This window comes from Molothrus aeneus, chromosome 8 (assembly GCF_037042795.1).
Source record: "Molothrus aeneus isolate 106 chromosome 8, BPBGC_Maene_1.0, whole genome shotgun sequence".
Taxonomy (NCBI): domain Eukaryota; kingdom Metazoa; phylum Chordata; class Aves; order Passeriformes; family Icteridae; genus Molothrus; species Molothrus aeneus.
The window spans coordinates 19,751,862-19,779,160 of NC_089653.1; the positions used below are offsets into that span (position 1 = coordinate 19,751,862).

At 39.0% G+C, this 27,299-nt stretch overlaps 1 protein-coding gene across 1 annotated transcript in view; it reads left to right on the top strand.

Annotated features, from left to right (window-relative positions):
- The first annotated feature begins 14,151 nt into the window (after nucleotides 1–14,151).
- TNKS2 (tankyrase 2) overlaps nucleotides 14,152–27,299 on the top strand; it is a 28,726-nt gene continuing 15,578 nt past the window's right edge. The window contains exons 1-11 of the mRNA XM_066555152.1: nucleotides 14,152–14,356; nucleotides 18,523–18,747; nucleotides 19,696–19,791; nucleotides 20,443–20,479; nucleotides 20,779–20,854; nucleotides 22,147–22,241; nucleotides 22,778–22,844; nucleotides 24,526–24,712; nucleotides 25,652–25,773; nucleotides 26,266–26,357; nucleotides 26,446–26,524. Coding sequence (XP_066411249.1) covers nucleotides 14,152–14,356; nucleotides 18,523–18,747; nucleotides 19,696–19,791; nucleotides 20,443–20,479; nucleotides 20,779–20,854; nucleotides 22,147–22,241; nucleotides 22,778–22,844; nucleotides 24,526–24,712; nucleotides 25,652–25,773; nucleotides 26,266–26,357; nucleotides 26,446–26,524 — 1,281 coding nt within the window. The remainder of the gene's footprint in view (nucleotides 14,357–18,522; nucleotides 18,748–19,695; nucleotides 19,792–20,442; nucleotides 20,480–20,778; nucleotides 20,855–22,146; nucleotides 22,242–22,777; nucleotides 22,845–24,525; nucleotides 24,713–25,651; nucleotides 25,774–26,265; nucleotides 26,358–26,445; nucleotides 26,525–27,299) is intronic.

Below are 27,299 nucleotides of genomic sequence, written 5' to 3' on the forward strand. Positions count from 1 at the left end.
CTAGGTGAAAACAAAGCCTGTCTTAAGCCAGAGGTAGTTAGAAATTTTTCTTTTTAATGAAGTTCTGATATTTAAAGGAATAAATATCCACCAGAGTGCTTCTTGGAAACATAGCATTTAAAAAACAAAACTCAACAATGCCAACCTTTCTCTTTGCCTTTGGCAAAGATTTCTATCAAGGATCCCTTTGTGGAGAATGAGATGGGACACAAAATAACACATGGCATTGGTGGCGTGGCATTCATGTCCTTCTCCTAGGTTAGGACAACCTGTCCTGAAGTACTTGATCCTTTTTTACCCATATATTTCTCTGCAGTATATTTATGCATGCAAAGATCCATAGCTCTAACAGGAGAGGCTCAGAGAGATGGAGTCCAGCCAAAGCAGTTTTCAGCCTATTCATAGGACAGGAGCTGGCTGTCACCAAGCCAGGGCCTGGCCATATCAACTGGCTATTATGGGAGAGGAAGTTGTGGTTCTGTCCTTTGGGAGCAAGTGGGGAAATGGAGGGAAGTAAAATATTTACACAATAAATCTTTTTCCATCCCATTTAAATTACTAACTTTTTTCATTTCTCTGTACCCCAAAAGAAAAAGAAATTGCTCCCTTGGTAGCTTTTTTCCTCAGGGCAGTAATAAAGACAGTGAACATGAAAGAAAATAAACTGTAGTTCTGTATGAAACAGGTAGCACAGAAATTATGCATTGATTTTATTACTGCTGTCATATATTACACATTTGGTTTCTCAAGAAAATAGCCATATTCGTAATTTATACAGTCAGTGTTTGAATGTCCCACAAAGAAGGTATTTAGGGAGAAACTTCTCTGCTAGTCATAGCACAACAATGTTGAAAGCAGGATGGGGTGTTGGTCAATGGAATGTCTCTGTTTTAGAAATTACACCCTATTATCAGGGCTGCTAGTTTCAAAATCAGGTTAGGCATGCCCTGCAGGTACAATACCAGAAAATAAAACAGAATACCTGGCCCTTTTATGTAACACAGTGTAAGTACAGATAGAGGAAGAGAAGTGATGATTCATTATCTGTTCATCCAAAAACCAAGAATGCTGATTCACATACTACATCCTAAAGCTTCACAAGTCTAAACGTATTCTTGACTATTGTCAAATCACCTTTCTAGATACTGTGCAAAGGAGATGGGCTATGCTTTCTGTCACTGATGTTGCTCTAAATCAAAAGGTCTCAATCAGCCTTAGAGTCAGTAGCATTTAATGTCTCTTCTGGTATATCCTACTTCTATCATCCCTTGTTTTAAGTTTTGCAAGTGATATAGTACTTGTATATTACTTGTTTTGTCCTCTGTGTTTTCAGCAAACTTGTTTTGACCTCTGTGTTTTCAAACAGCATATGGAACTTTAAAAATACATAATATAGTTGATAGCACACTATGGCTTTTTATTCCAGGCTTATGTTTGTGCCCTGTTTTTTATGATAGCCATATACAAAAATAAAAGCAAATGAATCCTTCTTGCAGGAAAAAGTCATTCTGTCCAAGACAGGGAGCTTCCTGGACTCTGACATTTATGGTTTTTATTTTTACATCAGTTTGCTGAAGCTAGCAAAACATTCTTTCTACCATTTTTATCAAAATAAGACATTCATCTCTATTTCGTTTAAACTGTATAAACTATGAGAGTTGGATGCAAAGTGGATAAAAACCAGCTGTTCCTAATGAAACTGCATGAGACCAACTCCAGTGTAAGCACATCAGACTGGTGTGAAGTATGAATAACATCTACCATGTAAATATAAAAGGTCCCTGCCCTGATTCTCTGGCTGACATTTCTAATGATACCTTCTCAACGAAGTCAACAGAGATACAGTCTCTGCTTTCATGGGTCTTTGAGGTCCTCTGTTCTCAGGATCATTTCTGTTCTTTAGCCATATGAATTTGAAAGAGTAATTATACTCCTGAAGATCTTTCCCTGAGCAATGTTACCACACACAGTGTGTAACCCTTACAATGCAGCTAATAACAAGGGTGGGAACCCCCACCTGAAAGTCCTGCCAAGCTTTTCTTGATGGGGCAAAATGGTGCTTAGAAACACATTCAGTGGGGTGTGTTCCCAGTTTAGGGACAATTACACTTTCACTGTGCATCATTCCCACAGCCACAGTAGTTTGCAGAAATTTAACAGAGCATGGGGTTCCTTTGAATCCGTGGGTTTCTGTACTTCAGTATACTATAAACAGATCAAATGGCAAAAACCAACTCAAATCTGCTGCAGTGCTGAAAAGAAATGCCAAGAAGAGCTTACAGTTTTATGAAGTGTTGCCTAACATTGATTTCATCTTTCTATACTGTCTGTTTATGGGAGAAGGAGTGGTTCAGCAGAACAGCTGAGCACACCTTCTTTCTCTGCAGATTCATACTGGTGTAAGTTTAACAGTGGAATGATGATGTTTCCATGCCTTATCAAAAGAGTTAGATAGTCAAAGATCTGAATTAGAGCAAGACATTATAGCAGGAAGGAAACATGACTTACAGATATAAACCAGACACTCCAACAACCTGTAGCCAAAGTACCATAGAGCTCTTTGAGGTGCTGCTATGTCACACAGTGTTTTAACTACTACCAAAATGTATTGTGGCTCCATTGGTCACATATAGTATCAAATCTAATTCCAGTGTTCTTCCTTTCTAAGTCTTTTGAGTAGATGAGTTCAATTACCCACTGAGACTTCACTCCTGCAGATAATTGACTACTCAACCACCTTAAATTTGCTGTTGGTAGCCAGGCTCAGAGGGCTGATGATAGGATGGCTGATGCAAAAAGCATGTGCATGGATTTAGAGTGGGTGAGAGAGATAAAAGGATACATCCTGAGAAAATGCTTAGCTTGCTTGCTCTTTTTTAATCTGAAAAACAGAGCACTGATTTCCTGCCAGGGGACACTTTTGAATAGGAATATCTGGAACTGCCTACTAAATTTGGTTTAACTTGGAGCAGCGGCAGAGAGCAGGAGGAAGTCATGATGGAAAAAAATGTATGTCAGCCTAGGAAAAAATTGGGCTAGAGGCTCTGTATCTAGAGGCTTTCTTCTGTCTCTAAGTAGATGCTGTGACAGAGGCCTATTTTTATGGAATCATGCCAGTTCATGTCAGTCCTTTTCTTCCATCACAAATGTCATCATTTAAATGCAATATGTGCCAAGAAAGACCCAAGCAAAAATAATTTAGATACATTGTCTAAACATGAAGGGAAATTTTAAGCCTTCATAAATTCTATATTCTCACTGCAGGTAAGTGTTTTGTAGGCACATTTGAGTTTATCTGAACATCATTACTCTGACAGAAATTCAGTCTTGGATGTTACTTAAAAAAAAACAAAAAACAAAAATCTTTTAGTGTCTTTGAGCAGTGCTAAGCACGAGGTCTCTAATTCAGAGGAGATGCTAGCCACTGCCCTCCCTTTGCTCTGTTTCCTTCACCTTGTGCCTCAATTGATGCAGCACAAAATTAAGAAAAGGTGACAGCTAAAATGACACGTGACATTTTAAGAAGCACGTTTTCCTGACATCCAGTTTCTCCTCCTACCTCTTTTTTTTCATCCCTGCAGTTAGAGGAGCTGTGCTAGTCACGAGTGTCTAACAGCTCTGTGTGCCAGTCCTGGGGCTGGGCTCACATATCTGCACAACAAACTCTCCACAGTGGAAAACTTATCCCTGGACTGGGGCAAAGCAAGTTACTGGAGGAAATGTAACAGGGACTCAGTGTGTCATTCTTGCCCAGAGGACTCAAGGTGAAGGGATCACATTCATCCTTGCCTCCTCCCACTTGTAGCTGACAGAAAACAGTCAAGAATTGATTCAGTGAATCTTTCTAAGAAATTTAGGGTCATGTCAGGTGTTTGCTGAAGACAGAGCAGGACTTGAGATGAACTCCTTTGTCCTGAAAAATGGCTAAGAGCAGTCTTGTTCTCAGGTGCAGGTGAGGCAGCTTCCAAGGTGCACAGCCTGTGAGCTCCAAGTGATCCCTCACAGAATCAGTGAATTAGTCTTACCATATGCTAACACAACAGGTGCAAAAGCAAGGTTAGTGTGTCAGTGGGTCTGCTGCAAACATGTGCCAATTTGGTAGCACAAATGCACAACTATTCACATTTATCTCAAAGGAAAGGCTCTGCACCTTATGCAGAAGCAATTTAAAAATAGGAGAGTGTTACTTTCATATAGATAAACTTGGAGGACTGACATAGGATAATAAAAGGTACACAGCAAAGGAAAAGAACATTCAAATAAATCCCTGCAGGTCACTGTGGCCTGCTTTGAATTCCTTCCAAATTTAGCCTGGAGGGTCCATGCCCATGTGAAGCTGGTTTTGTACACAGCACAACAGAATTGGTCCAAGCTAAGCTTCAAACAGAAAAACAAATTCCACTATCTCTTTCATATTTTTCCTTCTTAATCACTTGATAACTTAAAACCTTCCAATAGCTGACAGAAAATTTGCTAGTTAAGAAGTTGTTTAGAGATCCCTGAGTTGAAAGAATGTGAAGTGAACACCAGTCAAGGTACCAAGGAACTATGGAAGATCTTCTCTGGGACTTGTCCCTGGAAAGGCTGTTACTATTTGGGGCTTTTTTTGTAAACATACTTTTTCCTGCAGGAGAAGGATATAATTTTTCCTATTAAGTTGCCACAAAGAACAGATAATTGTCAGTCACTGGTGAAAATATTTCCCTCTCACCTCCCAAAAGTCAAAAACTTCTTAGACTTTTTTTTATATGAATTTTTTTATTGTTTGGGATTCTTGGTTAACATTTATGTAAATAGTTCCATTTAGTAATTTTAAGTGCTGTGGTGTTTTGCAAAAGAACAGGGTAAAAAATATCCTGTGTGCAGAATTACAATTTAATTTGTTAGCCATGTTTCTAATTCAGTTTTTAGCATAACAGAAGTACCATTTTGGCCTAAAAAAATCGAGGTCTTTTACTGATTTTAAATTTCTGGTTTGAAACTTTTTGACACATAATTCACATTATGTTTATGGTGGTTTCTCTTCATTCAACTTCTTTTTCCCTAAACAATGGACAGAAGGCAGGGTTTCCAAATGGCACCATGTTCTAAGATTTATCAGGGTGCTTGGCATCAGAATTAAAAAGACCATCAGACTTTGCCATTACTCACAGTAACCATATGCCCAGCTGCTTTGCATAATTCCTCCCAATTATAGCCCCACAGAGGGGCTATATTAAGCCTTGTCACAGTTTGAATTTGGAACCCCTGTCCAAAAAGTATAATGTCACCTAAGCTTTCACATTTGTGCTGGGAACAGCTAGAGCAGAAGCAGGGGTTTAAACTAGGACACTGGCAGTTTGCCTGAAAAAAAAAAACAAACTGCCCATAAATCTTCTGTCTAAAGTATTTGGACAAAGTGTAACTTAGAAGTTAAAAAGAATCAGTAACCAAGCAATTTCAAAATACGAACACACAATCTTGGATTCCTTGTTTCCTTGTCAAGAAGAAGTATATTTCCAAAGTGAGTCAGTAACTAAAGGTTAAATCTGATTCCTTAGGCTGCTTTCCTAAAGGAGGAGCTTAAGCGCTGTGCCAAGCTGACTTCTATCCATACATACAGATATCAATCTTGAGCAACTCTGTGACCTTGGCCTGTGTGGGAGCATAGCTTGAATTTCATCCTTCCTGATCAGACTAATAATAATAGCAAGGCTATGACTGCTTCATTCTGCCAGCAGAACTATTTAGGTGGTTTAATATCACTTTGCAGAACATCTGCTTTTACTTCACCCTTTTTTCATTCTCGAATTAACTCTTACCACACCTACAGTGAACTCTTCTACCATCCCAACTGGGTAATTACCTCAATAAAAAAGACAAGATAGCTGTACAAATGCTGTTTTGCAAGAAGTGCAAGGTGGTGCACACTTCACACAGCAGTGTTGCACTCCCTGCCCATCCTCCATCCATCCTGCTGCCTCTCAAGCCCCTTGCAGCCTGCAGCCTTCGTGGCCCTGTGCAGAGGAAGGCACCAGCTCACACCATGTCTTAACCCAAGCTTCCAAGTCAGCAGCTGCTGGACAAGGATGGTTTCCCATAGCTCTTTTGAACAATGTAAGTAGCATGAATACTTGTTTCATTTCTTATTATACTGAAGCATAATGTCCTGATTTCTGATTCTTCTCTTCAGGGATTTATTAAATATTCCTTTTAAGAATGTTATGAGCTCAGCATCAAAGTACATTATAAATCTGTCCAGAAATAAATAACACAGTGCTGAGGAATGTTAGCTAAGGGAATCTATGGTAGATTTATTTCTTTCTCTCCCACTCTTCTGCCAGTGCAGAGGCAAAGCTTTCAGATTCTTTTCCTATCCCAAAGGGACTGGCAGTTGACCAGCTTAATTATCAAAGCTCTCTATGTAAGTCAGTATGACTACTCCAAATATTCCAATATTTTGCTAGACAGAACTAGGCCATGTGGGGAAAAAAAACTAATTCAGCTCTTAGCCAAGGTGGGCTACAGGAGTCTGTGAGATCTCTGCTAAAAGCAGACCAGTTCTCTCCCAGAAGATGGTGTTACATCTTGTGCTGTTAGATGCAAAAGACAGTTTCTACTTCATACTGTCTATAAGGCAAATCCAATTTCCCAGAACTTCCCTGTCTGTGTTACCTGAGTAGATGCCAAGTAAGAATTGCTCAGAAAAGTACAACTTTATTTTATTCCAAGTTTGTTTTGCTAAAAGCTCTTTTGGCTAAATTGGAGGATTCCCAATACCTCCTGATGTTTCCTTGCTGTGGTTTTTCTGTCTTGGACAAAATGAACACAGGCATGTATCAGTAGTTGTGGTAAATCTGCACTGTGGCTTCTCGGATCTTTGCTACAGCACAGACTGCTTTTGGATCTCTCAATGTAGCTATAAAAGGGAAACTAATATTCCTACTAGCATTATCAAATACTGTTACAGTGTAAAGTGCCTGAATGGAGAAGAAAACCCTTGAGCCATTTGTGCATATGCTCTTATCAGTTCTACAGTGCTCTGCACCCCTCTGAATGCACAGCAGACTTTGCTGGTTGTGTCAAACTGACTCAAATGATAATTTGTTTGCCTACCATTTAGGATCCCTAGTAACTAGTATGCATTCCATATATTTTTTCCAGGAATACCATTTATCTTGGATCAAATACAAATTAGGCCAACTTGTATCCAATGTTTATCTGTTGCAGAGGACTTCTGTTTACAGGCTAAGAGGGTCACAAGAACATCTGGGTCCTGTCATCTAGATTACAAGGGCTATTCTGGCCCACACTGAATAGTCTCCATGCAAGGACAGTATTGAGGAAGACAGCAGTAGCTCTGCTCCACGAACTGTCCAGACAGCAGAGAAAGAATTTCGCTGATGATCCTTTCTGAAGAAAACCAGTTGGTAACCTAATGTGAAAAATGCTATTTCACTGTTAGATGCCTGTGGAACTTTGATTTGTGTGCACACATATTGTGTGCAGAGATAATATTTCAACTGTCTTTAAGGTTTTAAGATCTCTATCATGCCTACTCTTCTCCACACCAGTCTAACCTTCCATTCAGCTGTTCTGTTTCCAGTCTTGAAGTTGTTCAAGTTATGAGACAGATCTGGAAGTAAAATAGGCTTCCACTGGGTATTTTCTGGGGAAGTGAGGTAGGAGACTCAGTTAAGTATTTCTCATCTTGAAGACCAAAGGGCCTGGCCAGATGAGGCCAAGAATTGAAAAGGAAAGAGAGAAGGATGACCATTCATGTTCCTGGAACCATTCCAGAGAGATAGAACATAAGATATATTTAGTAACCTTGCTGTTGAAATGAAATATTGTGTAACTTCACCTTAGCAGCAACAGTTAGCATTTGTGTAATCATGCAAAGTAAAAATGACCTACTTTTTAATTATAAAGAAATGTATTCAGTAACTCTAAAATATAAAAAGGAAAACTTTAAAATATACTTCCCAGATAGCTAAAATCTTCATTACATAGCATTACCCTATACACTAAAATTATTGCCATTTAAAGAGGAATTTATCAGGTATTAGGCATTGGCTGTACTGGCCAAGTACACAGTGCTGTGCTAAATAATCACATTCCCAGGTGAAATTTAGCACCATTTACTATTTTGAGGCAGTCAGATTAAAGCACTGTGGACCCATGTTCTTGAGAGTCACTATAAGGCAACATTTCAACAATCAAGCATGTTTGATGAAAGAAGAAAATCAGTAATTTTCTAAACTTAATGGAAAAATTATCTTCCATGGATAAAGAAAGACATAAATTACTGCTCTAGGGCTTCATATAAACTATATAGGAGAAATCTCAGTTGCTTATAATAATTAGAGATTAAAAAAAGTAGATCACAGAAAAAATCCTAGAATAAACTGCCTGAATAAAGTGCTTAAAATTTTCTCTCTCTTGCTAAAGGCTTTTAACTTATTTTTGCAATTTAATTTGCTTTCAACACTGTTCAAGTATATAGTTGTTTCAGAACTTTCTGACTACTCAATTTTTTTCTAACTTTTGTTAGACTCAAGCCTTCAATAAATTTAAGGTGCAACCAGCAGTTCTGCTGCTTTTTTTGATCTCGTAGTTCTGATAAAGGGATTCTGTCTTCAACTGACTCAGGGAACAAATAAATGAAATATACATCCCTTAAGTGAAGATTAGCCCCTTATTTGTAGAGTGGCTGTCTAGTCTGCATTCAGGTAGGAAGGCAAATATCTTTATCTGGTAAATATCTGAGTATTATGAGACTTTTCTGTTAAAGACAAAAATATCTTTGGATGAAGATTTTAAACTTTGCCTGCAGGAACATAAGAATTGTCTTAATGGAGCACTTTTTTCCTCAAAGAATATCCCTCACAAAATATACTCTACCCTTTCTGAGACATTACTGGTCACGATGAATTTTAAGGTGTGGGAAAAATCCTCCCAAAGGAGAAGTTTTTAGCTGTAATGCTGGTTTAGCTCTGCGATAACTTATGCTTAGTAGGACATTTACATAATTGTGTTCACTTCTCATAATCCTCCTTTTAAAAATAAAAAATTGTATTCATTTTTATAGGCTTTTACTGAAGATTACTGACCATTAGAGTGTGACACCAACAACCGTTTGAACGTTTCCTACTTTCTGTCACTAAGTTAAAAATCTGCATGTATTCTTCACAGTAAGTCTTAGGATTTTAATGGTTTAATGTCTGATTTCAATATCACTGTAATGACATTCCTTCTTTTCATCACAATTCCTCTTCTGAATCACTGCCATGGACTACTTTTCAGCAGGAGCCTTCCATTATAAATACTGAAGTTCACTGGATTTGACAATTATTACTTCATGGTGAAACTGTAAAAACTTCTTAAACTAAGTAAGTTTTTCTTAGGCTGAAGTCAAGAATAGCTTGTTCATTCTCCTGTTCTTTCCCTGGACTGTGGAACTAGTTGTTCCAAGAAGCCATCATTTGAATTGTTGAGAAATTGCCTCTCAAAGATCTGGCCTGAAATAACAACTTGACAATCTATGTGCAACTATTTGGAGTGGTACACTACTACTTCCTTAAAAAAACATTACATTTAGTTTCTTCTTTGCTTTCCTTCACACTGCCTGCTCTGGATCGTATTTACATACTATAGGCAACCAATTCAGGTATCCAAATTAAAAGTATAGGCTTCTTATGCCATCAGTGGAAAGAGGAACAGTGCTTCAGAGGTCAATTAAGAGTAAAACACTGAGAAATCTGCCTGCTTTGTTAATTTATTGGAGGACCTGGGCACTTCTGTTAAAGGCCCGGGGCAGATTGTGAAGATGTCTGAACCTCCACAGAGCCTTTTTTATTTTTTGCTTTTAATTGGGACAGAAAACAAGTACAAAATTTGTTAATAAAATGTCCCTTGAATTGCAATTTAAATGCATGGAGAGTCTCTCACTACTTGTTGCTTGCTCCTTCTAAATATTCTCCCTTTGGATGATTTTTCAAGAGAATTGCTCTTTCCCTATTACTATCTCAGTCAGTTCTACACAGATTTTAACCTAATTAGCCCACTATTTTTTTTTTTTTTGACTTGCTCCAGAAAAAATGAATTTCATGGCTGGACAGATATTCTGGTTTGCCTTCAATTGCTTTCAGCATGTTCATATTATTATACCTATTGGAGGTACAGATTAATCTGTTTTGCTGGCATCCCCCGTCAATGTTGATCTTTGGCCCTACTGCTCCTCTGCTGCTTGTGGTTTCTTCCCAATAAAAAATCACAGCTTCCCAGGCCTCTGCCATGTTCTCATGCTGGCACCCTGTGTGGTTCCGCTTTGCACGCAAGGAGCCTACGCTTTTAAAAAAGCTCTCTGTCACCTCAGAATGTTCCAGGCACTACAGAAAAACAAACAAGAGCTCCATTTAAGCCCTCTAGACATGTTTCTGTCTAGCAGTTTTTGACAGAAAACTGGAACAATTTTAAACAAATCACAGGCATCCTGGACCAATGGCTTTCCTTTTTTTCTGTGCAATCTAGTTTCCATGAACTCTTATACATTTATCTGTGCTGCTGGTGTCCAGAACACAAGCTTCTCCCTAGCACTAAAAAGAATCTTCTCTAACTGCTGTCCCCACAGCTGGTCATGAAGCTGCTGAACAATTATCTGGGTTGCTGCATACACAGGTAGAGTATTTTGATAACTAAATGGCCTCCCATTACAGCTTGTTAGCAGCTGACAGTATATCCCCATCTCCTAGAGGGACCTCTTGGCTTTGTGCTTGCTCCTCTCTGAAAAGCTCAGTCTCTCAACATTTCACCATCTCTATGTCTCCTCGTTTTTGTTTTGTTTCTTTTTAATTCCTTTGTTATTCCAGAACAACATGTTATAATTATTACACTTTACCCCCAACTGCTGGTTAAATATAGGTGTTGCATATAAAACACCACTAACTACACATGGGTAACTGGCAGAAGAAAAGAACCAGTTCCTGCTTGTTTAAGAGACATAGCCAAAGTACTTGATGGATGAAATAAGGGGAAGGGAGAAAGTTTCTGTAAAGATCCAGTATTACACATACTAATGTACAGCCTGTACTGCTTTGATTTTGCAGTGAGCCTATATTTCATAAATTGATCTTTTAATTTAGAAAAAGAAGCTTGCACTGAGAAAGTTTCTATTTATACTTATAAAAATATAGTAATAAACAACAGATCACTTCTGTTTCTCTCCAAAATAAACTCTTTTCTTTATAGGAACATTTTATTATTTCCTGATGTACACATTAATTATCCCTGGTTTGGGCTTTTTTTCCAAGTCTCATCTGGAAATACTTCAAATGGAATAAATTTTGAATCATTCTCCTTTTGGAATACGCTAAATTTCTGAACTCTTGAAATATTCTATTTATTCCAGCATTTTACTTTGCTTCCAAGAGCAAGGCAAAGAACTGCAGGGACCAATTGGAAAAAAATGGAAAATCCTCATAACATGAAGGGCTGACAGCCAAAAATCCTAAACCTGATGGACTGCCTTGTAGATTGGCATGAACAGTGTCTCTCCCCAAAAGTAAACCTTAATCTCCTAAGCAGAAAGGAAAATAATTTCTTCTTAAGGCTGCAAGGCTGCTGTAGTCTTTCCATGCCCAACAATCCCTCTTTTCTTTTATTTTTCTATATATTTCTCTATTTATTTTTATTTTTCTTCTGTTTTCTTTTTTCCCCCGTCATTTTTTTCTATTTTTTCCTTCCTTTTTATCTCCTTTCCTTTCCTGCCCTCTAGTGACCAACCAAGCATGTTCCTAAACAAACTGAGCACACTTCCAAAATACTTCATGTTTCTGTTTTGTGAGGTTATGCCACCAGAATAAATATACTTCAAAGGTAGAGGCCATTGTTATATCACAAATTAAACTAAAAGGAATAACAGTGAAATGTTTCTCATCTGTTCATGGCTGAGCTTCTTAGGCTGGGTTAGTAACAGGTGGGTTACAAACCCCCTGCTGCATCTAGAAAAGTGCCTGCCACCTGTATTGAGTGGGATTTGGCATATAATTCAGCTATGCTTTTCTAACCATGGTATTGTACAGAAGAAGGAAGAAAAATATTGAATTTTACAGATTATTTTCTCATAAATAAACATATAAATAACATATAAAAGGGGGGTATGTATGGTGAATCTCAAAAGTCACTGAGAAGGCTATTAACACACCAGTCCTATAATATGCTGAGAGTCTTTGCCTCTTGAATTAAAGGCTAATTGAATCCTGCTCTTACAGAGTAATTTTTTTAATTGTTTCCATTCATAAAGACCTGCTGTAGTTTCACAGTCAAGCTATCATGAAGGCATGCTGGAAAAGGAAATCAGGCTGCAGATAATTTAGAATAATAGTACCTTTTGGGTATAGTGATGTGGAGAGAATGTAGAATTTATTTCAGGCTATGCTCTTTATAATCATGCTCCAGTGGAACAGTAAAATATTGTTCTGGATTTTAAATTATTTAGAAGACTGAGGAGCAGGATGTGTTTGTGTTTACACAAGTATTTGCACTTCCACAGATTTCTAGATACAAAGTCCCTTCTTTAATTTTGAAATGAAAGCAGTCAAGTTAATGCATTTGCTGCTTCTGCTGTTAGTGCATTCTGCTGCTTCTCTGCTTCTGCAGAGAAGGGTTTATGAACTCAAAAGCTTGTATCATTTTCCAAGCTATGCTAATGGTGATAATAAAAGATACAAATGGCAGCATTGCAGGTCTTGTTTTCAGTCTGTGGTGCCTGCAGGCAGGAAGGGAAGCTCTCATCATGCACACTTTGGAGGAGTTGGGAAGGTCTGAGAGGGCCTATGAGCCACAGTTGATGACAGTTTATTTGGGAACATTATGGCCCCATGCAAAGCAGTGGATGAATTATGTATGTGTGGGACTCTTGGCTATTCCCTGCCTGCTGAGCACAGTTTGAAATTTCAATGGAGACACAGAGAGAAGCCAGTGGGATTACAGAAAACACACATGATGAAGGCAGCACGTTTGTCAAAGCATGTGGTTTCTGCCCTGTGCTGGCTGCATTCTTCTGTCACTCTGCTGCTGTGGCTGTGTGTAAATTACCAAACTGAACACACACTGACACGAGCATCAGACCTTGCTCTGTCCCTAGCATGGTGACAGCCTGGTACGGCTTGTAATCTCCCCCAAAAAATTCCTGAGTTCAGTTTAGGCATTAGCATGGATCAGGGAAAGAAAATTTGGATGTAACTGCCTTGTTTCAGGGACAGGGATATTTGACAGAATGGAAGTGACTAGACTGTACAAATGTGCTACATCTTTTTCCTTGTACTTAAGTAATTTAATTTCCTAATGTGACAGAAGTCTGCAAGGTGAATTGACTTTGGAGCTACTCATCTCTGCATTTGCAACAGGAAGGTACTGACCCTATTCAACTACTTTTTCCAAAGTGTTTTAATATGGTGTGAATGAAAAAAAAAAAACACGTTTCAGAATGATCAACTGAATTCTCTTCCAGTCAATCCCAGAGGCTCAGGCTTCCCTATCAAGCCGATGAGGCTTACTGCAGGGGCAGGGAGGAACAGAACACTTCCTATTCTCTTCCAAAACCTTGAATTGGCAAAGTCAACTAACAGGTTTTTTAATATCTGTGTTTCGAGATTAATAAAGAGAACTGTGTCATTTAAGTTGTATAATTTCCATTTCATAGTTATTATGCAAGCTCTGAACTTCCTTGGAGTCACAGTATTTTCCTATATAAGCAACTGTGCAAGGATCATGAAGCCATTGGCACCAAAATGCAGCCTTACACACTTGCAGGGGGGAAAAATCCCTGAACAGAAAAATCCTCACATTTAACTACTGAAAACACCAAAGACACATTTGTTCTTCTGGGACGAATGGCTGGCGCTGTATTTATTTTCTGCTCCTCACCATCCCTCCCGAAGGAGCAGAGGGCACTGAGGGCAGCCCGTGAGGGGCCGCGCTGGGTTCCGCTCCCGGCCTGGCCGCAGCACCGCGGCCCGGCGCTGGGAGGCTCCCGCCGCGCGCGCCTGCGCACGAGGCCGGCGGTGCCCGGATCCCTCCGCCGGGCGCAGCGCCCGCCCGGGAGTGCGTGCGGAGCCCCCCGGGCTGTGAGGGGCGGCGGGCGGGGGCTGCGCGGGGCCCGGCCCGGCCATGGCGGGGCGAAGGTGCGCGGGCGGCGCGGCCGCCCTGGCCGAGGCGCCGGGCTGTGGCGCGGCGGCGGCCGAGCCGGCTCGGGAGCTGTTCGAGGCCTGCAGGAACGGGGACGTGGAGCGGGTCAAGCGGCTGGTGCGGCCCGAGAACGTGAACAGCCGGGACACGGCGGGCAGAAAGTCCAGCCCGCTGCACTTCGCCGCAGGTACCGGGGCAGGGGGAGCCGGGCGGCAGTGCCGCCTCCCCGGGGCGCCGGGCTGGGCCGCGGGGGAGCGCCGGCAGCGCCGGGCCGCCCGGGCCTCGCTGCTCGGGCCGGGCGCAGCGCCGGGGTCCGAGCGCTCCGAGCGCTCCGCCGGCCCCGAGCATCGGCCTCGGGCCCGAACCGGTGTCACCTGCGCTGAGGGGTCAGCGAGCGGTACAGCTGTGTCCGCTCGCTTATTTCATTTTTCTTTTTTTTTCCTTTTTTTTTTTTTTTTTTTGTTAAACAAACCTCGTCTGGCTTTGAGGACGGATCTGGAGTGGGGTTTCTGCTGTTCGTGTTGTGACACGTGAGCTCTGACAGGGACACATGTCCCACGTACAGTTCTCATGGATTTCAGCGGGCCTGTGCATTTTTAGAATTGAACGCATGAAGGTGTTTGTCAGACAACACCGTTTCTAAGCTTTTTGCGTTCTTATCTTTGACAAATGGACTTTGTTAATTCAGGACGTAGGTAAGCAAACGCCTGACGTCACAGGACAACGGCTTTCACTGGCAGCTGGCCAGAAGATTGTATCCCACCTTTTCAGACAAAGACCTGACTGTGACTCTTGTTTTCATGTTGGTTGTTTTGGTTTAATTACAGCCTTAGATGTAGGACTCCAGGGCTGACAGGCTGCAGAAAACAGCAGCTTCTTTTCAGCTAATCAATATGGATAGTAGCAGAGATGTTTATTTCTTTATTAGATTGTTTTGGTAAAGGTTTCTGCTTCAGGTGTCCTTTCCTCATGTTAAGAGAGCTTGACTCAGACTTAGGTCTAGGTTCTTGAAAGTCTTCTCAGGACAGCAGTATTTAATAAATTCAAGAAGCTTAATTGGCAAGAGAGCTCAGGAGACAACTTAAAATATCCTGTCAGAGAAAAATAAATTTTTTTAGCTAATTTTTTATATGCAGCAATCCTTCCTGTGCACTTACAGACTCTGAACTTCTGAACAACTGTGTATGTTTTAGAGCATTTGGGAGAAGTGAGGGGTAGGTTTTATTTATTTATTTGTTTTTGGTTAGTTTGGGGTTTTTTTCCCTAAGATGTTTCTCATTCACTATAATGATCTGTTTTATCTCTCTGAACAGGGGTGATCTGTCTTGACTTTAAATAACTCCTGATCTGTAGAAAGATTTTTCTTTTAAAATGTGTAGCCATAGGTTCGTGTAGTTGTTAGATTTCTGAGGTTAAACATGTTGGTGTGTAAATGAGAGACACTGTTGTCATCCCGAGTCTTCTTCCAGCTTGCTACAGAGAAATTAATTGCTCCTCTCAGCGGCCTGTAGGAGATGCTGAGAGTTTCTGGTTAAATGGGACAGAAAACACTTGTGTGATTTCTCTGAGGAACTCTCTGTACCCCTCAGGTCGAACTCTGCTCTTGTCAGCCCACCTGCACTAGGCTCTGTGTGAAAGGTGGACATAAGTAGCTCTTGGACTTGGGCCTGACTGGTTTTGTTTGGTTTTTGCCTTTCCCCTATTATTCACAGTTGGAATAATACTCACTTCTTTTGTCTTTGCCTCTGAAAGAGTCACATTCCAGGAAGTAAAAGCAAAAATCTGTTTTATTCTGGCTTTGTTTATCCTAGTTGTCTGGGTGTTCTTAGAAAATACATTACAAAACTTCTCTGACTAGTTTCATTCAGTTTCAAGATTTCTTTTATGGAGGAGTTGGAGCTGAAATACATAATGTCACCATGTTTTGTATTGCCCTTTTTTCCTTTTTTAGTGGCATTCTGGGTCTGAATTTGGGTTCTATTTTTTAAGTCTTTTCCCCGATCTTACTTAACAATTTTTTTTAAAAAATAAACCCAATTCCTCTTTTTTCATGTGTCAGTTTGTAAAGGCAGATTTTGAAGTAAAAGAAAAAAGCTTCAGGCTCTCCCTAGAAATGTATCATTAACAAAAGTAATACATTTTGGAGTTTTGCTGGAGGTTGCTCTTTGGATTTTGTAGTACACAACTGTGTGTGTGATAGTTAAGTTATCCTGAAGGTTTAGTCAAGAGCCCACCATCCTTCACAATAAAAGAGACTCCATCCTCTCCCATCATAAACTGCATCTATTTCCTCAAAGTCAGTCTTTTTCTTCACAGTGTGTATCAAAGTATCACAAGGTTTTAAGGACTTGGCAGGTACTAAAATGCCCTTCCTGCAATCTAAATTTCATAAAATACATGGACACCCAAGGTAGGGGAGAAGAATTTGAGCCAAGTTCTTTCTGTTAGCTTTTTATCCCATCAGAAGTAGCTGAATGTCGGTTATAACCCACTGTGATTGTAAATAAATACCTTTTTAAAATTATGCACAGTTGTACATTTTGTCTATGATTAACAATTGCAAATTGTCAGCTAAAAATTTGTAACTTTCCAGGGAACAAGTGCATTGAGCTGCTCAACTGTCACAGGTGATAGAAGATCATCAGCTCGGGGTCCTGAGTAGCCAGCCTTTCTTGCTGGCAATTGAAACAAAGAGTTCATGATGATAAGACCATTACCTTGCACAGTTGAAACGTGGTCTCTTGATAAAAGCCCAAGAGCTAAAGAAAACACCTACCTCTTAAAAATTACAGTGTTGGGGTTTTTTAAAGTGTTGAAATAGTTTTTACTGCAGCCAACTAATGGTGAAGAGGAGCTGTTGGAGTAGGCAGTGACTGCCTTCCCGTGCTTTCCACTCTCAGGAAAACCAGCAGAGGCAGAGACCATTGTGCAGTTTGGCCACTTCCTCTGTACTCATGCATCCTTTAGAAAGCAATGGGAAAATAATTCCCTTTCCATATATGGTGCCCTGTTGTACAGATGCTTCCCCAAGGAAGTAAGGAGTCCCTGCTGTGCACTCAGGGCTGGAGAGAAGTTACAAAAATTGGTCTGATACGAATGAGTTCATTTCATGGACATCAAATTAGCTGCAGGGGTGTTGCTGTACTGAAGGTACTTTGTGAATAGATGCAGGCTTTGCTGAGAGAGAAGCTGTGGATTGCTCATGAGTTGTATCTGATTGAACGTCTGTATTAAATAGAGGGAATTCTCTATGCCTAGAATAAGGTTTACTACAGCTGATTTTCAATTATGATGTTGATTTTCAATTATGATGTTGATTCCTGGTGAGGAATTTTACCTGTAAAAACGTGGCTTTACATCAATACCTTGAGGGGTGGGAATTGTTCTGTACAAGAATGAGTGGTTTAGCTGCCAGATATGTAATAAAGAATTTGATCAGAGTCTTTTGTAGCATGATTGCAGCAGTCCTGGAGAACATTTTTTGGTACTCAGAAGAAAATACCAAGCAGTCTGTCATCAAATTACAGTTTTGATTATGTGTTTGCAGGACTCGTGCACATGTGAATTTCTCTTCTGAGAGGTTCCTCAAAATAATTTAGTACATTTTGAGTATATATTCAAACTATAAACAGAATTTTTTGAAAGCTTGAGGAAACAAGAAAAATGTCAGGACACATTTAAGAAAAATAACAGTATTTATAATACTTAGAATAGCTGAACATATTGAAAAATGAGAAACATTATGCATATAATGTAATATAGACAATAAGACTGCATGAGTATAGCCACTAATAATTTTTTTGGCAGCGGAAATATGCTTGTGTGTGCAGTGAATATGAGTTACTGTGCCTGTGCAGATAAATTGGTTTTGCATGGACCATGTATCTGATCCAGTTCTCATCCCAAGTATTCTGAACTTCTCTTCTCTGTTAGGACAGGCAGGGTGGGTAAGTGGCATGGTGAGACTCAAAAGTGAATTTGCTGTAGAGTCTGTGGTTCTGGCCTCATATGGAGATAGTAAAGCAAATATAGATACAGTTTGATGTCCTAGCTCATTTGCCAGATGTACAATAAAGATATAAGTATGCCAGGTACAGCTGAAATTGGAGGGAACCCTATCAAGATATTAATTGTTTCTGTAATCTTTAATATTACTTTTCTACTGAATTCAATCAAATTTTAAAGAATTTCAGAAACATCCTTAGTATGTAAATGCTTCTTTAGCAAATACGCCAGTTGTGATTGTCTTTAGGAGTGGTCACTGTTACTGAAGTTTGTTGGTTTAATCTGCACATCTGGGGCAGGAATTTCTCTTCTCCCACCCTGAAGCCTTTTCGCCCTTTCCTCTTCCAGGTTTTGGTCGGAAGGATGTAGTTGAATATTTACTTCAAAGTGGTGCCAATGTCCACGCCCGGGATGATGGAGGCCTTATTCCTCTTCACAACGCCTGCTCCTTTGGCCATGCTGAAGTTGTCAATCTGCTCTTGCGGCACGGTGCAGATCCCAATGCTCGAGATAATTGGAATTACACTCCCCTTCATGAAGCTGCCATTAAGGGGAAGACAGATGTCTGCATTGGTAATTTTCTCCCACTCTTCCTGTGACTGACTCACTTGTTTTCACTGTGAAAAATCTAGAACCCTTTTAAGACCATTTTAACTCTGTGGAGCTATGGCTGATACAAGGGTTAAAAGTAAACATCTTTCATAAACTTCAATACATATGTCACTGTTACAAGATACAGGTTTTTGGATCTTTTTTTATAATTTTTTTATAAAGTCTACCTATTAAGGTTCATCATGGGGAAAGTGCTTTAAAGTGATGTGATGGAGCTAAATTCTCTTCTGTTTCAGCCTAGACTCTTATGCTGCCTTTTGCTTCTGGTCATAGTGCAGTGAGAAGAACAAAAGTGATCTTAATAATGGATTCATTCTGTCTTATGTGTAGCAGCTGTGTTAAATTAGTTAAGGATGGGAAATCTTCAATTATATTGACTACCTGTTTACCTACACAGTTCTTAAGAGGAACTCTTTAAGGAGGAGGTAGAAAGTTAGACACATAGTCGAGACACATTTCTTGATTGTGTGGTTTGCTGCCATTTACTTTAAGAGAGCTGTAAAACTCTAGAGAGCTGTGCAGATAACATTGCCTGTTTAACCTGAGTTCAGCATGCACAGACTGCCACTGCTGTCTGCAGGTTAGCACAGGATATGGGGCAGCATGCTCTGGAGCTGATGGAAAATAGCTGAGTTTTGTGGTGGGTCGGTCACAAGCTTTCAAGTGAGATTTTCTCTTGTCGGTCTGTAGTTGTTCTCTTTCTGATCTGCTTTTTTCTCTTAAAATGTATCTAGACGTGTTTCATCAGAGACACTGGTCACAGATGACATTGCAGAATGCTGACATTAAAAATGGGAAAAAGGAAGTTAGAATGTTTCTTTTGTTGTTTGCAGATTACAGTAATGTTATGTCTCATAAACTTTGTCTTGTAGAATTGTTTTCTCATGGAAAACTTTGGCATTTTTGCAGTGCTGTTGCAGCACGGTGCTGAACCAACCATCCGGAACACAGATGGCAGAACAGCTTTGGATTTAGCAGACCCGTCTGCAAAAGCAGTGCTGACTGGTAGGTGATAATCTTTAGATTCCTTTGTGACTGATGTTGAACTGATGTAACACCGTAGTTTGGAGCTTGTCTTTTTGATACTACTTTAACTTGTCTCTGATTTATAATTCTAAATAGAATTCCCATATGGCTTTCATCATCTCAGTCATGGCATGGGTTCTGGATAGTTTATCATGCTAGTTCAGTAATGAACTGTTAAATTTTTAGAGTCATAGAATGGCTTAGGTTGGAAGGGACCCTAAAGATCACATAATTCCAACCCCCTGTCATGGGCAGGAACATTGACTAGACTAGGCTGCCCAGACCCCATCCAACATGGCCTTAAACACATCCAGGGGCAGGGAATCTACAACTTCTCTGGGCATCCTATTCCAGTGCCTCACTACCCTCTGAGTAAAGAATGTCCTCCTAACATTTAGTCTAAATCTCTCCTCTTCCAGTTTGAGCACATTTCCCTTTGTCCTATCAATACCCACCTGTGTAAAAACTCACCCTTCCTCTTTTTTAAAAACTCTCTTTTAACAACTGAAAAGAGTATTTGTAAGTACTCTAGCACTTTTGTTCTCTAAAACTTTTGAAGAGGAGGATAAATAGTGAACTGCTCATACAGATATTTATTTGATAGCTAAAGAAAGCCCTTTTGTCTTCTAGGTGAATACAAGAAAGATGAACTCTTAGAGAGTGCCAGGTATGTATGTTTGGAAAATAACTGGAATTAGTTGTATTTACAGAATTTTGTGTAATTAATATATAGATATTTAGTCTTTGGAGCTTGCATTCCATCTAGATGCTAAGTTTTGCCTGTTTTCTGTGAATGAAGCTACAAAAGTAGTTCCATAAATGCATTTTTGTTCTCTCTTTAATGCTGGCAATGCAGATGGGAATGTGTTGCGTCAGATCTGTTGAATGTGAAAAATATAAAACCAGAATAAGCTACTAAAAATTGGGATAAGAATATTTCTGCTCATTTCACATCTTGTTTTTCAGGAGTGGAAATGAGGAAAAGATGATGTCTCTTCTTACACCATTAAATGTTAACTGTCATGCAAGTGATGGCAGAAAGGTATTTTTGTTTAAAACTGATTTAAAAGTAGTTATCTCTTACATGATCCAGTTACTGTTTGATCAGATTTTAAAAATGTTAAACATAAAATCTACTTTCTTCACTGTATGTGGGAAAAATAAGATTCCACCTCTCTAGTAGCCAGCCGAGGGGTTGTTTTTTTTTGTTGTTGTTTTTTAATCTTAAAAGGACTATGCAAGTAATTCTATATAGGATCAATAAACAAACTCCTCAGTTGAAGCTTCTGCTTGACCTTCATATCTGCAGTGATAAAGAAGCGAGGACTTTGCACAGATTTTTGTCCCTGTCAGGGAGAAATACACAGGTGCTTTATTTGACATAAGCAGCCCTTAGGCAAGTTGCTGCTCCTGATGCAGGAGCAAGCTGCTCATTGCTGTAAGTAATGGTAAAGAAAGACATAAAAACGTTCAGAATCTCCATTCTGAAAAGTCCTGAGTCTTCTGGTTTCAGCCCCTAGCCTACAGAAGGTTCAGGTTATTGAGTATCACTTTTTGGCATCATTATTCTCATTAAGTATTTGTACTCATTCACCCAAGTTTTGATTTAGTTACTTCCCCTTTGTGAAGCTTTGTGGTAAGATACTGGGATCTCCAAAACACTGATGCATCTCTGTTTTCTCATCTGGTTATGAGGCTCATCCTCTAGGAACTGTAGAAATCTGGTTCAGTGGATGGGTTTGTAAATGCAGAGGATAAGATTCCTCCTCACTAATTTGTAGCTCTGCCTTTAGTGCTGCTGATGCTTGAAGGCGTTTGCTAGAAAAGATCCTAGAGCAGTTAGTTATCTGTCTGCTCTCTGGAGGGTGAGAGTTTAGAAGAGATGAAATTTCCCCCACACCCTGCTCACTGCATTCACAAACGTGGATAACAGTCCCTCTTGATAATTTTCAAACTTACTTCACTGATTGGCAGAGAGACTTCTTCATAGTTGCTAATGGTCATTGTTGCTAATGGTCTTCCTACTTCCCCTTTCACAAGGATATAGTTTGTGCCAGCAAAGTATTTATAGCTATGGTAGGCTAAAAAACCAAAAGTGGCCTTTGTATTAGTGATGGAGTAAATTTGGGATTTGTGTTCATGTTGACTTCAAGCGTAGTCAGTCAACAGTGAACATAGTTATCAAATGTCTGATTCAAGCACTCTGGGATTTTTTTAAGCTTGTAAGTCTTGAAGGACTTCATCATTTAGTACTGTTAACAAGTTGTGAAAAAATAAATAAAAACTCAATCTTGATTTTGTGTTACTGACTCATTCTGCATTCTCTTGTTTCAGTCTACTCCATTGCATTTAGCAGCTGGGTATAACCGTGTGAAAATAGTCCAGCTCTTACTGCAGCATGGAGCTGATGTGCACGCTAAGGATAAAGGGTAGGTTCCTTTTTCCCTTTGTTCAGAATAAACAGAATCCATTTTGAGGTGAAGTAAAGAGCAGTAATACTGTTTTAACCACAGAGAATTTCCAACTTTAGACTGTTCTGTAACCTTTAACCTTTCTGTTGTGACAAAAATGCAAGTTGATGAGTTTTCACAAGAGAAGATATTACAGCATTGTTCTTGTGAAAAAGGATATAATTAGGGTCACTCCTGAACATCTCCTGCAGATAGTTGTTCCTGCTTAGGATTCCAAGTCTGAGTGGAATAATTTCATCTGCACTGAGACAATGCAATTCACTTCTCATCTTCTGATGGTTTTAGATGCTTACTGTTCTGATAAATGCTGATGGGATTTTCTGGTTTCTTCTTCAGCTTCTTATTTCCCCATAGTTTCATTTGAACATTTGTCATAGAATTTTTGTAAAATGTTCAATATGAAGCATAGTACCAGTTGCAATGTGTTAGATGCATTTGAAATTAATATATGTGTATCCTAAACTAATCATCCTTCTCCTTTTTCTTCTATGTAGAGATCTGGTACCACTTCACAATGCCTGTTCCTATGGTCATTACGAAGTAACAGAGCTTCTAGTAAAGGTTGGTCTTTGAAGAGATCAAATTGCATATTATTAAATAAGAATAGTTTATAATAGACTAATACAAGTTGCATATTTTTTTATTTTGTACGTAGATTTACAAAACAATAATAAATTGCTTTTGCTCTACATGATAGTGATTATTAAGCTGGAGCTACAGAATCTTCTGCTTGCAAGGAAGCTTTTTCTTTATAAATGTGCTTTCTGTTTTTAACTCTCTCTGCTCCAAAGTTGAATATTTTCATACCACCAAGTAAGTACTGCTTATCTCAGTCTTTCTACACTCACCAACAAATAAAAAATGAAGCACCAAAAAAACTCCTACAAGCTGAGTAATTTTTTGAGTTTGACAGTAGAAGAATATTTTAGAAGACGAAGCAATAAGAGATGTTTTAAAAGAATACTAAAAAGATAAAGATAAGGTAAAGATAGTAAATGTTTTAAAACTAAAGAGCAGTCAGTCTTTTCAGGAAATTAACTTTACAGCATCAGTTCTGGCCCTGAATTGTAGCCTTTACCCCAAAGAAAGAGAAACCTGTCAGTTTTCCTAACAAAAGGGAACTCTTGGACCTGAAGCACTGTATCTGGATTATGTTAGTCTTGAAGATAAGTATGATACACTTTAAACTAGTGGCTTGAAGATGTGGGCTGCAGCATAATATGTGTACTCCACCAAAGGAGTTTTGAGCTGTGCCTATTCTCAGCTGCCACAGCAAATCAAGATTGTTATAACAACTGAGAATGTTCTGTTGTCTAACTCCAGACATTTGGCTGCTCAGAGAATAGCTCTTGTTCTGCTGTGTGTGTTTCAGTCCCCCACTAATTCCGTGTATCTTTCTACTTGTTTAGCAAAAAATTTTGCAAAAGAACCTATTGAAATAAGCTTACATTGCAGTGAATATAAATAGTCATGATTTTTTTTACTTCAGGGGCCAGTTGTAAAGTGAATTTTTACAGTGGTGGTACTAGACACAGCCCCACAAATGAACTTTTGACTATACATTACTGTGTGTCTAACTGTTTATCTAGAGTTGTGTTCTATATTGGATTTCTGCTCTAGAAAATTCTGAATTACTTTTTGCAAAGCTATACATCTTTAAGAGAAGCCGTGGGAAAGAGCATGTACTTGCTTATAGACTGAACTTGAAATACAATCAAAATGTTACTGGAGAAGAATTACACATACGTTACTCATCCAGGAGTATTACTTGTAGAATCTTGTACTTAAATGTTTTGAATTAAAATTGAGTGCCGGTCTCAGTTGAGATACCGTGGCATTCATATCTTGGGGTTTATTCACAGAACATGTATTTATCTTAGTGCATCTGGTCACTCTAGACATTTTCTAGAGCTGCAAAGAACCAGAGCTTGTTCACAGGTGATTTGGAGAATGTGAATATTTCTCTGATTTGACCTGTAGCAGAGCTCCTTTCCTTTTTGAAATAAGCCTGAAAAGACTAGCTAGCCTTTGGATTCTTTGATTGTACCTGTGGGACACCAGGTGATTAAAAACCACAATGTGCTGAAATGTTGTGTTGGGTTGAAAATTAGTGTCTTGGAAACAGTTTGCATATAAGCATTGATTTTTATTTTAACAGTCTACTGTATTAAAACTAATAACATAGTCTTTTTCTAACGTCCTGGTTTTGATTGCATCTTTTTTTACCCCTTTCCCTTTCAAGCATGGAGCATGTGTGAATGCAATGGATCTGTGGCAATTCACCCCTCTGCATGAAGCAGCTTCTAAGAACAGGGTGGAAGTATGTTCTCTTTTGTTAAGTTATGGTGCTGACCCAACACTCTTGAACTGTCACAACAAAAGCACCATTGATTTGGCTCCAACACCCCAATTAAAAGAACGATTAGCATGTGAGTATCAAGTGGGATCAGTTCTGCAGTTACAGCTTGTAATGTGTAATTAGATTCCCTAGACAGTGACCAGCCAGAAACCAGATTTGGAAAATGCTTATGCTTTACCAGTAATTGTGCAATTATACACAGTATATATTTCACTGTTTATAATTTGAAACTGCTGTATTTTCTGAATGAAGGGATTTAAAAGACTTTTACTGTCAATTTTATAGTCAAGGGGTTGTGATGGGTTTTGTAGCTTTTCTCCCTATTAAATGCTTTCCCTCATGACCTTGCCAGTACACTTTCATATCCCATACTTGTTCCTGTCATTGCATCAAGATTGTTGAAATATTAATTTTTATTCCACAGTTTTTTCTTTGAAGAAAAGAGTACCTGTTTAGAATGCTGAATACATTTGAGTGTGCCACAATCACTGAAAGTTGAAAAAAACTGAAGGGCATTGATTTTTGTCCAGCAAACTGGAAGAGTGAAAAGAGTGAACTCAGATTCTGTCTTTTGAGTGGTTGAAACAATAACTTTCTGGGATATTTACAAAAATTGTCAGTAAATACTACACTAGTAGTAGTATTTATTCATGAAAGCATCTAGAAATTATTTTCCAGAAATAGGTCAGAAGTAGAGATTTTTATATGCCTGAGTTAGTACCTGTGTGAACAGTAGAACCTACAGAGAGGTGAGTGAAATAGATCTTGTGCAGCCAGTTTGGATGTGTCTGGCTTTGGTTTAGAAACAAAGCCAAAGTTGTGTAGTGTTTTGACTTAACTAACAAGTTCTGTCAATTGATGTAATAGCTTGAGTCAGACTTGGAAATGTGTGCTCCATGGTCTGCTGAATACAATTAATTTCTTTTTTTTAACTGAAAGAAGCAATTCTCTTGATCCTTTTTGAGCCAAGGAGTGTAACCCTCTGCTATGTATTTCTTTGTTTTTTAAGATGAATTCAAAGGTCACTCACTGCTGCAGGCTGCAAGAGAATCAGATGTAGCTCGTATAAAGAAACATCTTTCTTTGGAAACAGTGAACTTCAAACATCCTCAGACACATGAGACAGCATTGGTAATATCTCAGGATTTATTAATGGCTTTGTATATATTGTGGCTAACCTAAGCACACTAGGTAATACTTTAGCAATAAATACTGCAGTGTCAAGTGTTGTAATTCACACCAACCTGGAATACACAGTGTCTAGCTAGGCAAATAACACTGACTGATATTTTGTTCTTAATGTTAAGACTAACATAAATTATTTAGGCCTGTTTAGATTGTCTAAATGACTGGGTTTTGTAGAATAGTCTTATCTTAAGCAACAGCAAGCTATATGTGCTAGCTTTGTTTTGATGGTTTCCAGCAGTTATTAGAAAGGGGAGTTCTTGAAAATACCAGAGTAAATCCAAAAGCCCATTAATCTTCCAAATTAATAAGCGTCTGAGGGTTTTGGGGATTTTTTTCTGTTGTCTTTGTACGCCACCAGCTCTTAACTGCCTGCTGATCAGCAAAACCTGCATATTGCTTGCTGGTTGTTAATTGTAAACTTTTTCATGTTTACAGCACTGTGCTGCTGCATCTCCATATCCTAAGAGGAAACAAGTATGTGAATTGCTGCTGAGGAAAGGAGCCAATATCAATGAAAAAACAAAAGAGTGAGTGGTTACAAATGAATGCTCTTAACTGTTTGTTTAGAAGATTTTGCAAAATACATTTTGAATTATTCTTTTTTTTTTTTTTAAGCTTCTTGACTCCTCTGCATGTGGCATCAGAAAAAGCTCATAATGATGTTGTTGAAGTAGTTGTGAAACATGAAGCTAAGGTATGAGCATCATACTTTTGTTGACATTCATGTACTGTACAGGTGTTCACACCATGAGAGTGGAAGGTTTTGTAAAATAATTTGTTTTGGAAGGTTCTAGATTTGGAGACTTCAGCTACAGGCCATCAATCCATCAGTACAGCCCTGTACATTACAAAATCATCATTGGTTTGGTCCTATTTTTAAGAAGTGAGGACGTAGTTCTCTCTGGGAAAGGAAAACTTTCAAAGTGTCTTATTCAATGTTTCATTGTCCAGCAGGAATAATGGAATACCTGAGAAAAAAATGTGGGGGGTATATATGAACAGCAAGAAGCTAAACTGAACTGTGTGACAGACTTTACATGGTGTTGTATGCAGTAAAAAGTAAAATGAAAGCAAAATGTTAATTCATAATACAATGTTTAGTTCAAACTTCCGCAGAAAGAAAATGTGGAGAGACTCTGTAGTGCTTGAACCCTCCAAGATTGAGTTGAATCTCTCTCATAGAAATTTGATTGTAGCCTGATTGTATGAAGTTTTCCAAAACCAGAGGAAGAGAAGGGAATGAAAGTAGGGTTTAGGTGCAGAGTTTTAAATTGTTGAATACACTTTCACTGAGCCAACAGATAGGAAGCCCTCAGGCTGAGAAACCACAATAAGCCAATGCAAGGTAGAAGCTGTTCTACACGTTAGCATTGAAGTTAGTATTGCGAGGAGCAAAATAGTGAATTACTCCTGTTTGTGGTAAAAATGCAGTGGATTATTCCCATGCTTCTAAAAGGGGGCTACTTTAT